A 12,608-nucleotide genomic window follows, 5' to 3' on the forward strand; every position below is an offset into this window, starting at 1 on the left:
ATAGGTGGGTGAAAATGGACAGCAAAGTGCCATCTGATCCAATCTCCTTAGACAGAGGGGGACAGAAGCTCTTCAGTTTTATTTTAGTGGACTGGATTGAAGGTAGGTGGGTGTAAACGGACAAGTCCGTTTATACCCACTGGTTCTTTGGAATGAATGGTCGGATTAGTTCCAGCCGAAAAATTGACACAAGTACCTGATCAGGGGCCCTATAGTTTTGTTTGCATTTTCTACTACTGGGATTGCAGACACACATACGTACAGATAGTATGGACAGAAATAATGTAGACCAAATATTTGAACTATTTTATGAGAGAGAAACCTAGAAGGTGTAAACAAAAACATGTTTTGGACTGAAATAGTTAGCTTGCTGAGTAATGGACACTATTGTTTTATATAAAAAAAAAAAATACTGTAGCCATTTTTGAAAAATAAAACTTTATTTACTTAAAAATATCATTACAATATGTACATGCCACAAGCACATTGTGAACTACAAACAAGTTGCTTCTCACAATTAGTTGTGTTCTGGGTCTGCCAGTACTGAAGCGGCTCTGCCTTCCATGTTATATCACCTGAAATACAAATGACAGTTTAATTCGAAGGCCTCAGTAATCTTTGGCCTGTAAAATCAATGCCATTATATTGTACGAATAATGCAACCGATGTAGAATAATTTATCTTTTAGATATTACATCCTGTAAATTAAATGTTACAAATTTCTCCTCATGAAGCGTAACAAAAAAGGTCTCTTCAGTTGTCATTTTTAGATTTTTTTTTGCACCACCTCAGGATAAATCCTGGGGGTGGCAGATGGATAAATAAGGGCCTGTCGACAGGCTTTGGGCTTCTGCCAATTTTAGAAGCTTCAGAGATCCTTCAGCATTTACCTTCCTTCTGACCTCCTTAACCACTTCCTTACTGGGCACATATACCCCTTCCTGACCAGGTGAAATTTCAGCTTGTGGCACTGCGTCACTTTAACTGACAATTGCACGGTCGTGCGACGTGGCTCCCAAACAAAATTGACGTCTTTTTTTCCCCCACAAATAGAGCTTTCTTTTGGTGGTATTTGATCGCCTCTGCGGTTTTTATTTTTTGCGCTATAAACAAAAATAGAGCGACAATTTTGAAAAAAAAAAAACAATATTTTTTACTTGTTGCTATAATAAATAGCCCAATTTTCTTTAAAAAAAACTTTTTTTTTCTCAGTCTAGGCGATACGTATTCTTCTACATATTTTTGGTTTGCGCAAAAGTTATTGTACTTACAAAATAGGGGACAGAATTAATTTATTATTTTTTTTTACTACTAATGGCGGCGATCAGCATTTTTTTCGTGACTGCGACATTATGGCAGACACATCGGACACTTTTGACACATTTTTGGCGCCATTCACATTTATACTGCGACCAGTGCTATAAATATGCACTAATTACTGTATAAATGTGACTGGCATTGAAGGGGTTAACACTAGGGGGTGAGGAAGGGGTTAAATGTGTACCCTAAATTGTGTTCTAACTGTGGGGGAAGGGGGGTGACTGGGGGAGGTGACCGATCTATGTCCCTATGTACAAGGGACACGAGCACACGTGAGCCGCCGTCGGACGCGCCCGCACCGCTGGATGCGCACGCAGGCCGTGTTTTTACGGCCTGTTAGAGATTCAGAACCACCCCGCGGCCGTATAAAGTCGTACGGTCGTCGGGTAGTGGTTAAAACAGGTTTTGCATTTCCATAAAGTTATATGGAAATGAGAAACCCACTTAAATCAAACAAGTTACATGGGCCCCATCTCTGAATTATTATAACAAGTTCCTCATTTAGGCTCGGTTCACATTGTCACAACCTGAAAGCCGTGTGACTTAAGAGTACAACCTTGCCAGGCAACTTCCTAGCGAATTTATGCGACTTTCAAGGAATGCCTGGGTAATATTACAGTAAGGTCGGGCCCAAATCATAACAATATGGATGAGGATCTGACTTTCTATTAAAGTCTATGGGCACAAGTCGGATAGAAGTTGCCTTGAAGTAGTACGGGAACCTTTTCTAAAGTCTGAGCAACTTCAGTAGTGCCGATTAAGACAGCTTTCATTAAATAACATGTGATTTTACATGTCACACGACTTGGGGTCTCACAAGTCGGATTTCAAGTGACAGAAGTGTGAATTGAGCCTTACTAGGGGATTAAAGAAGGTAGCATTCTCCTATATTACTTTGTATGGAGTAGACCTAGTCGAAAGCATTTCTATTCTCTTGTAAATACAATGTAACAAATAAAACATTCATCTGCTAGACATGATTGGCTCTGTGAATGAAGACATATGAGACAGCTCCACATCTAAACTTAATTTTGTTCTAGCCAAATCAGGCTAGCCTAATGTTAGGGCTTTCATTTTGCCAAGCTATGTACTGCATTTTTATAGCCACCTTCACCAATAATTAAATGCAATAGTCACTAACATCTATTACAAAAGCTCTAATGCCCAGTTCCTGTCTACGTAGTAATGAAGTTGAAATATTTTTTTATTGCTGGCAATGCTGTTGTATTGATTATCTGCCCAAAAAAAAAAAAAAAAAATTCACAAAAAGCGTGTGCAGCGTAACTAGAACCTTCAGGGCCCCAGTGTAAGAAACCATGACGGCTCCCCCTGACCCAAGGCAGGGCACTTAGCTTCCAGTTTGGGGCCCTTTACTCCCTTGGAGTAATGCTATCATGTCCCTGCTCCTCCCCACACAATGGCAGAACGCCACATGTGACCTTTGCAATCCTGGTAGTTCTGCCACTGGTGTTTGTAGAACTGTGAATGGTCTTAGTAGAGCAGTGGACGGGGTCAGTAATTCTTTGTCGAATTCTTTAAATTTGCACTTTTTTTTGGGCCCCCTGTTGGGGCACTCTGGTGAAATATCAGGATTTTAAACAGACACCTGATGTTTCACAATTGAGACAGAAAAAAAGATGGAGGACACAGCCCTCAATCTCCTTCTCTGCAGCCTCAGCAGCACAGAAGGAATGGACAGGAATAGCTCTGCACAGAGCTTCCAATTCAATCACAAACCAAAGCATAATAAACACATTTTACTATACTTTATTTATTTAGGAATGACACAGGAGCAATTGGTAACAATCATGCACAGTGTTAATTCAGAAAAGGAAGAAGCCGGTAAATTGCATATCTTCATCCTGAAAGCATCCCTTGCAGTAGCCAGCGGGAGAGGGGAAGCTGGCAGTGCTGCGGGGGGAGAAAGGCCTGGTGGCAGCAGAAACAAGTAACCTGGACAGGAGGGAAATCATATAGAGGAATTGATGCCCTCTATTCCTCCTGCAGCTCCTGAATGCTGAAGGAAGAGGAGGAGAAGCTGGCTTGCAGCGGCTGCCGGAGGATAATAGAGGAAATTGGTTCCTCTATATGCCACCCCTTCTATTCAGGTGTAGAATCAAATATGACAGGAGCCACATGATCCCCCTAAAGCATGGGGCTGTGTTGCAATGGCGACCCTTATAGTTACCCTCTGATGTGCAGTTCAACTGTATTTGCTGCAAAGTATCAAACAAGTCTGCATGATGTCAACTTAAAGTGCTAGTAAACCGTTGCAGACAAAATGAAAAAATACACACACACCTTTAAGACAGTGGAATAATGTGCATCGCATACTAGCACATTATGAAATACTTACCTTAGAACGAAGCTCTTCCAATGGCACCCGGTCACCGCTGAGAGGGCCGACATCTTCCCTTTCATCTGGGTTTGTGGGCTCCAACGATGTAAGTGGCCGAAGTCACGATGATGTAACTCCCGTGCATGCACGCGGGAGCAGTCGGTCCCGGTAAGAAGTTCTGATGAGACTGGACAAAGTATGCCAGACCTTCTGAGCGCATGTGCCAGTGAGTTCAGTGGCTGAATGCAGGGTGAATATCTTCTAAACGGTGCGTATTTAGGACATATTCATTTTACCTACAGGTAAGCCTCATTACAGGCTTACCTGTAGGCAACAACAAAGCAGGCTCTACTACCCCTTTAAGCAATGTGAAGCTGAAGGAAATTTACTGTACCTCTCCTATCCAAAAATCGATATATTCGAAATGGATCAAATTCTGCTGTAGTGAAACACAGTGGGCCAGATTCACGTAGAATTCCGGTGGCGTAACGTATTACCTTTACGTTACACCGCCGCAAGTTTTACGGGCACGTGCTTGATTCACAAAGCACTTGCCTGTAAACTTGCGGCGGCGTAGCGTAAATCCGTCCGGCGCAGGCCCGCCTAATTCAAATGGGGCGTGTATCATTTAAATTAGGCGCGTTCCCGCGCCGAACGTACTGCGCATGCTGCGTTTTGAAATTTCCCGCCGTGCTTTGCGCGAAATGACGTCGCACCAACGTAATTTTTTGGACAGCGACGCGCGTTACGTCCTTTACTATTCACGGACGACTTACGCAAAAAAAAAAATATTAAAATTTGACGCGGGAACGACGGCCATACTTTAACATGGCAAGTCTAAATATAAGGCATGAAATAGAAGCTGTAACTTTACGCCGGGAAAAGCCGACTAGCGACGACGTAAGAGAATGCGACGACCGCGCGTACCTTCGTGGATCGCTGTAAACAGCCAATTAGCATACCAGACGCGGAAAACGACGCAAACTCCACCCAGCGGGCGCCGAAGTATTGCATCCTAAGATCCGAAGGCGTACGAAGCCGTACGCCTGTCGGATCTTACCCAAATGCCGTCGTATCTTGGTTTGAGAATTCGAACTAAAGATACGACGCGGCAAATTTGAAAGTACGCCGGCGTATCAGTATTCACTGTGAATCTGGCCCAGTGTGTCTGGGAATGTATGGTACATGTGCTTAGTCCCATTTACTCACATTGCCAAAACACCACAATCATATCTTACCCAAGAGACTTTACATACATTTTTTATTAAAAATGTTTACATTTTACAACACAATTACAACATTTCTATTCATTCAGTTAGTCTGAAACCAGCTAACTGGATTTATAGCAAGTGCTGTAGTTTAGTAGTCAAGACACAACAAACCTTTAGCTCCAAAGGATTTCACTTTATAGAATAAGCGCACTTTTATTGTGTTTCACCACCACTGCACCCGACAACTGCTCACAATTTGAAAACAGAAGTTACCAACTTACAAACCAGCATTTGCTGCCCAGACCAGCATAGTGCTTATGTTTTCCAAGGCTACTCTCTGCATGTGAATTCTGAAAAAACACACACACATATATATCTCTATCTAGATATATCCCAAGTCGGCCCTAGAAAAAGGATGTCCAGGGTTTACTTCTAAGCATCAAAAACATTGCCTTGCTGGATGTTATTTACTTTCCAAATTTGATCGGAAGGGGAAATATGGATGGGATAAAGATAACAGAATACAAGCGTATGTATCCTTTAAAAGCCCAACTCCAGGCTGGCCCAAAAGAATACATCCAGAATATTCCAGATTCAATGAATGTTTAGTTTAGGGGGCAAAAAGGAATGGGGACCTTACTCCATGGTTTCACAGGCTTCTTCCTGGCAGTTCTAATAAAGATAATCTAAAGTAGAGTCCTAAAAGTCGATGCTCTTCTCCAGTTGTGTTGCCATCCCTTTTGCCAATATTGTCACATACAAAACAGAGTCCTGGTCCCGAACTGTATGCGATGAAACCAAGGGCCCCCCACATTCCAGGGTCGATGAGAATATGCCAAAATGAGGTTACATGACCATGGAATAAGGATTTCTCTTTTAAATCCCCTCTGAGCTATAAGGGAATTGTATCCTGAATTTGCTGGCAGTTTCATGCCAAGTCTTTATCTAAAGTGGAAGTATAACATCGGTAATTTTATCAGCTTTCGCAATGCTCAGAAATGAAAACAAACCATTACGTTTTTTTCATTCCGTACTAGATGTTGCCCCAAGTTAATTACCCTCTGGTGATTTGAATTGTGGAATGTCCAATGTCTTGCCAGGATCCTGTTTGGAAAGCCTCCTCAGTGCAGCACTATACTTCTAGAAGAACATAATGCTATAATTGTGCAAGAAGAGGCCTTCCAGTATTGCCTGCAGTTTTATATATGGTTTACAGTTTAATTTATAAAATGGAAACATTTTGTGAATGAGACTCAAGTATAGAAACACCACTATGAAGCATTAAAATGTAACATAAATGTCATAGAAGATTAGAAGTAATAAAAAATCATAAGGAAGCTTACTTTAATCTAGCTGGGAATTACATATATGAAAAAGGATACAACAGGAAAGGATACACTCTGAATGCCCAAACAGCAATTTCATGGTCATCTTTAAGGAGAAAAACAGCAAAACTGTTTTCACCGCTATGTTATTATGCTGGACAGAAGATATCATACAGACTACCAAGACCTGCATCAGTTTCTCTTCCAGGGAGATATTTAACTTGTATTTTTTCTTTGCTCTGGTCACAGCTAGTTACGTTTGCCTAAAGTGCACTACATGTCATTGCTGTCTGCTGCTTCATCCCTCTGCTTTCAGCATAAGTCATTTCTGACAAGTTCTCATGACATCGAGAAAAATGGTGACGAGAGGAAGCTCTAGGAACAGCTCTGTTCTAATGTGCTGTGTGAATGGGGGAGGGGTGTCCCTTTCCTCCAATCAGCTTTCAGATCTCTCCTCACTGGGCTTTTTGTAGAGTCTAACTTCAGCTCTCTGCCCCCTTTTTCTAACAGCTCCTAATTAATAATTATTCACTTTGAACAGCTGTAGATAAGAAATGGCTATAGATAAACAGATAAAACATATGTAGGAGGATTTGTGTCCTCTCCGTGTATCACCGGAGGCCAGTCACTTCACTAGGTGTATTGTACGGGTTTACAATCACATTAAGGATAAGCTGTCATTAATCAAGCTAAGGGTATTTTCTTCTCTGGCTAATATGTAAGGGCGTTAGTGATGCGGTTAAGAATAAGGGAAGGATATGGCAACAGTTCCTTGAAGATTAAACGCCAGAACATACAGTACAGACCAAAAGTTTGGACACACCTTCTCATTCAAAAAGTTTTCTTTATTTTCATGACTATGAAAATTGTAGAATCACACTGAAGGCATCAAAACTATGAATTAACACATGTGGAATTATACATAACAAAAAAGTGTGAAACAACTGAAAATATATTTCATATTCTAGGTTCTTCAAAGTAGCCACCTTTTGCAGCAGACACATCTCTAGAACTGTTAAGAGGAGACTGTGTGAATCAGGCCTTCATGGTAGAATATGTGCTAGGAAACCACTGCTAAAGAAAGGCAACAAGCAGAAGAGAATTGTTTGGGCTAAAGAACACAAGGAATGGACATTAGACCAGTGGAAATCTGTGCTTTGGTCTGATGAGTCCAAACTTGAGATCTTTGGTTCCAACCCCCGTGTCTTTGTGCGACGCAGAAAAGCTGAACGGATGGACTCTACATGCCTGGTTCCCACCGTGAAGCATGGAGGGGGATGTGTGATGGTGTGGGGGTGCTTTGCTGGTGACACTGTTGGGGATTTATTCAAAATTGAAGGCATACTGAACCAGCATGGCTACCACAGCATCTTGCAGCGGCATGCTATTCCATCCGGTTTGCGTTTAGTTGGACCATCATTTATTTTTCAACAGGACAATGACCCCAAACACCTCCAGGCTGTGTAAGGGCTATTTGACCAAGAAGGAGAGTGATGGGGTGCTGCGCCAGGTGACTACCTCTTGAAGCTCATCAAGAGAATGCCAAGAGTGTGCCAAGCAGTAATCAAAGCAAAAGGTGGCTACTTTGAAGAACCTAGAATATGAAATATATTTTCAGTTGTTTCACACTTTTTTGTTATGTATAATTCCACATGTGTTAATTCATAGTTTTGAAGCCTTCAGTGTGAATCTACAATTTTCATAGTCATGAAAATAAAGAGAACTCTTTGAATGAGAAGGTGTGTCCAAACTTTTGGTCTGTACTGTATACTTTTAGGCACATACCCAACAGTTTGCTATGTGCCAACTGTTCAATGTCCGTTTCAATTTAACAAAGAAATTGTCTGCTTTAACTGAATGACAAGCTGACACACAAGTGGACTTTCATGGCAGCGACTAAACCTTGGTTAGCTAGGAAATAATATATTTCAGTTAACAGCTAAACTGACAATAGGGTTAACATATCACCATGTCCTTGTTTATCTCTGTAAAGTCAGCACTGTTTGAGGAACTAAAGTGCAAAAATAAAAACCTGTAAGCAGACAAACGCTTTATTGCACAAGAAACATGCGCCGTCTCCTCTGCAATAAAACAAACTGACCTGCATGTTCGTAATCCTTTAGAATGTACACTATGCGTGGGAGTTATACAGGAATTGCATAATTCCCGGCCAGCCAATCAGGAAGCCGGTAACAGATGTAAGCATCAGCAAGGTAAGTTCAGCATCTGTGGACTTGAGTTCCACTTTAAAGGCTACTTTCACACTGGGGTCGACGAAAGTTAGCGCTAAAACGCCGCTTGTTTTAGCTGCGCTTTTTGGGCGCTAGCGGGGACTTTTAACTCCCGCTAGCAGCCAGAGGGGTTTAAAGTGCCTATGTTACTGCACTTCCGAAGTGCGTTTCAGGCGCTTTGAAAGCACTGTATACCCAAAAGATGCTGGACTTTTCAGAACGTCCAGCAAGCGCACCGCCCCAATGTGAAAAGTCACACCAAAATAAATGAGGAGGATTTCAGGCGTTATTTAGAGGAAATTTCTAGCGCTAAAAAGCCTGAACCCCACCTCAATGTGAAGCCAGCATAACAGACAACATTTTCCAATGAAATTCAAATAATTCATATTCACTTAACTTGTGACAAAAAGGTGTTGGGTTCCATTCACATTAGCATGATTTCCAGTCTGGCTTTGATTGGACTTTACACACAATGGATCGAAATTCTATCAAAAGTTACACCAAAGTAGCGCAAGCACCTTTTCAAAATATCTGCGACTTTAAGTTGCATGACAAATCATACTGGTGTGAATGGAGCCTTAAAGATTCCAACTGGTGCAATTGCAACAGTCTACACCTCTCGCTCTACAAGTTTCTTTAAAAATACTGAAAATGGTATTCTAAAACTTTTTAGAAGTTTAGTACTGGACTGGTCCTGCAAACATTTTCTCCTTGGTCCTTCTCCCAGCTTTTTAGCAAAAGTAATAAAAGGAGACAGAGGTCATTCCTTCTAACCAATCAGGGTGCCTTTGTACAGGTTAATGAAATTATACAACACCTAAAAACAAAAATATACAACTATTCTGTAATGTGTTGTATACAAACATTTTAAAGTGATTCTGTTACCAACAAAATGCAGGTAGAAGCACAGAAAAATCTATTTTTGAAATGCTTACTTGTTACTTATTGTGCCTTTAAACTGGTTAGTTCATTTGACTACTTCCCTTGTTACAGGACTTAGCACCCTCCCATTTCGGCAGTGTCCAATTACATTCTGTGCTGACCTAGCTCCTCTACAACTCCCTAGATTACCCTTTATACAGCTGTTGGGGGAGGAGTGAAGGGAAATACAATAAGGAGTGTTAGTTGAATGACAGCACTGAGTCTGCTGGGGACGTACACAGCATGTTCAAGATGGCGGCACACAGGAGCCGTCTCAAAGCTTTTGGATATCTACACAAGGGGCCTGTTACAGGTAAAAAACATGCATAGATGTTAAATTCACAAAATCTTTTTTTTTCTGCTGGCTGAAATTAATGGTCTGGCAACAGGGTCTGTTAAAAAACACAATATAGGGGTTTTGAAGACGTCAGCGTGTTGCATAAAATTAAAACGTATGATAGATACCCTGCTATAAAATAGATACAACTAAGAAAATAAATGTTCTTTTATAACAAAGTTGCTCTCTCTGATAAGTCAATGGACTCGTTTTGCCTTGATGGCGTCTCTTGTATAACTTACCTTGGCTGCTATCTTTTGGCTGGCATTTTGTTAGCATTAGGCTTGGGACGAGCCGATCTTGCAAACTGCTGTTGTTCAGTTAAGGTCACACATAAATACAGAAGGAACAGTGTTTCCATTCATATACTTGGTCACAAAAATGAGTATGCATGTAAAGTCAAAAGAAAAATTGAACATTATATAACAGACACCTGGATGCTCACTCAAATACATGGAACACAGGGCCAGAAATAAAAATAATTGAAAAAAAATAAAGAAACCCTGCCCCTGCAGCAGAGGTGAGCCAACATTAAAATTATCTTGAGGCCGATTTAACCATTTACAAATTAACTGGATCAAGCATGCAGCCCATCAAGTCTGAATTTCAGATTTTTTTGTTACTTGAAAAACAGACATTTACAGAAGGCAGAAAAATCTAAAGGTGAACTGCAATATATCAAAATGGAACTTTCTACACTGAAAATGGCATGAAGTTTGGTTTCAGTGCTAAATGCAAAAAGAACATGACCAGGGACCACAAATAGGACTTGCCAACGTCATTACATCTCCAGGCCCTCATTGGAGCGGTGAACTCAAATATAGTGCTGTATTTAAAAAAAAGGTCCTGTAAGAAAACGATAGTCACAATAAAAAGTTTTGTCACCAAACGGTAAACACCAGAATTCCACAGAACTCCTTTACAATCATTGTGACATGTGACAGCTATAATCAATGCAAATGTGGTCCAATACAACAAACAGGAGTTTATGGTTTTATGGCCAATATTGTGTAAATAAAAAGGGATAATTAGGGCCCTTTCTCACGTGCGGACCGTATGTCCGCATTTTCATCCGTCCGTTGCGGATGAAAACGGGACATACATTGGTCCATATGTGATTACGGGTGTCAGCGGATGACCATCCGCTGACACCCGTAATCGTCCGCCTCCGCAAAGATCCGCATTTGCGGACGGAAGAAAATCCTATTTTTCTTCCGTCTGCTGGATAGGATGAACATGGACATACGGTCTGTGTTCATCAGATCCCCTTTAGGGGAGAGCGGAGGAAAGACAGGGCGGTCCCTGCACAGTGTGCGGGGACCGCCCTGTCAGCTGCCAGCTCAGCGGAGATTTTACGGAGGATCCCCGCTGAGCTTTTGTGGACACACGGAGCGGATCATTACTGATCCGCCTGTGTGAAAGGGCCCTTAAGGTATACTGTCCCTTTAACTACTTCAAAACCAAAGACTTTCACCCTTTCCAGCCCAGGCCATTTTCAGCACCGTCACACTTTAAAAATGACAATTATTCAGTAGAAGCAAGCATGTTACACTGTACTCAATATTCTATCATTTTAGCGGTATTTAGTCACCACTTTTTTTGCTATATAACCAAAATGATGCTCTAAAAGGGCAGGAAAGTACAGATACCAACATAGCCTTTTTTGGAAAGTAGGCAGTCCAATGTATTTAAAATTTAAATAGGCATAGTGAGTTTTTTAAAAGTTGTAGTTTCATCACAATTTTCTGGAAAATTAGGAAATTAAATACTTTGTTATAAAAATAAAAGAAAAGAAATTGTAATTTTAACAATTCCTCATACACAGCATAAGCAATATTTACAATAACACCCCAAAACACATTCTGCTATGCCTCCCGAGTATGGGTATAACATGCCCATAATCCAAGGAGCACCTTCAGACATTCTAGGGGCATAAATTACACATCTAGTTTCCTGACCACAAAAAAGACCAGATTTTGGAAAACAAGCACTCTGAAAGGCATAGTGAGTAAGGATGAGCTCCAGCATGTTCGCATGGTACATATATATAATGTATACAACATTTTAAAAAGGCTCACTATTATGGATGAGCTCCAGCGTGTTCGCATGGTACACGTGCAGAGGCCGCCAGGAAGTCTGCACGGCGCTGCACCAATCACAGCCAGGGAGACATTTCCCCGATCTCTGCAGCAGAGCATCGGGAAATGTCTCCCTGGCTGCGATTAGCACAGCGCCGTGCACACTTCCTGGCGGGCTCTGCACGTGTACCATGCGAACACGCTGGAGCTCATCCATAATAGTGAGCCTTTTTAAAATGTTATATTTTTACCACCCGTTTTTGACAAGTGCAGGAATAAAAAATGAAATTGTATTGTTTTTACACAAAGTTGTCAATAAATAAATATTTCTAGCAGTGTGTGTGTGTGTGTATTGAGAAATGTTTTTTTTTGCGGTTCTAAAGAGTATCCCGATACATTTTGTTGTATGTATACAATGACAAAGTATATTACCCTTTCATCTATAAACACATTCTGTTACTACTGCCAAGTAAGGTAATATTACATCAGGCTTTTTCACAGCCTAGCCACATAGAGACCCTAAATCCAAGGAGAACCTTAGGCTACCTAGGGGCATAAATTATGCATCTAATAATGATCAGGTATAAAAATAGAGTAAAACAATCAGTGCAAAAATGAAAACAAAAATAAGAATATGTAATAAAATATAATGCTGACCCACCAACCACTGTGTAAGTGATTTCACAGTACCTCAAATAATAAATGTAAATCAAATTTAGTGTAGGGCAGCAAAATATACGATCAAAGTGCCTGCTCACCTCCATGTATATAAAAAACAGCTTTGCTAACTCACAACACGGCTAAATGCCTCCACTCCTCCTCAATGGGATAAGGGAAACCCCTCTCA

General features: G+C 41.0%; 1 protein-coding gene across 4 annotated transcripts in view; it reads right to left on the minus strand.

Annotated features, from left to right (window-relative positions):
* Positions 1-419: 419 nt before the first annotated feature.
* The window catches only part of RNPC3 (RNA binding region (RNP1, RRM) containing 3), a 51,781-nt gene continuing 39,592 nt past the window's right edge, over positions 420-12,608 (minus strand). For 2 of the 4 annotated variants that reach the window (XM_040359913.1, XM_040359910.1), the window contains exons 14-15: positions 9,926-9,993; positions 420-575 (exon numbers count right to left, since the gene is read on the minus strand). In XM_040359913.1, coding sequence (XP_040215847.1) covers positions 9,934-9,993 — 60 coding nt within the window. In that variant the 3' untranslated portion in view covers positions 420-575; positions 9,926-9,933. Of the gene's footprint in view, positions 576-1,889; positions 1,893-5,123; positions 6,301-9,925; positions 9,994-12,608 lie in introns of those variants that run through there. The other 2 variants (XR_005750605.1, XM_040359912.1) reach the window with 2 other exon arrangements.

This window comes from Rana temporaria, chromosome 7 (assembly GCF_905171775.1).
Source record: "Rana temporaria chromosome 7, aRanTem1.1, whole genome shotgun sequence".
NCBI classification, from domain to species: domain Eukaryota; kingdom Metazoa; phylum Chordata; class Amphibia; order Anura; family Ranidae; genus Rana; species Rana temporaria.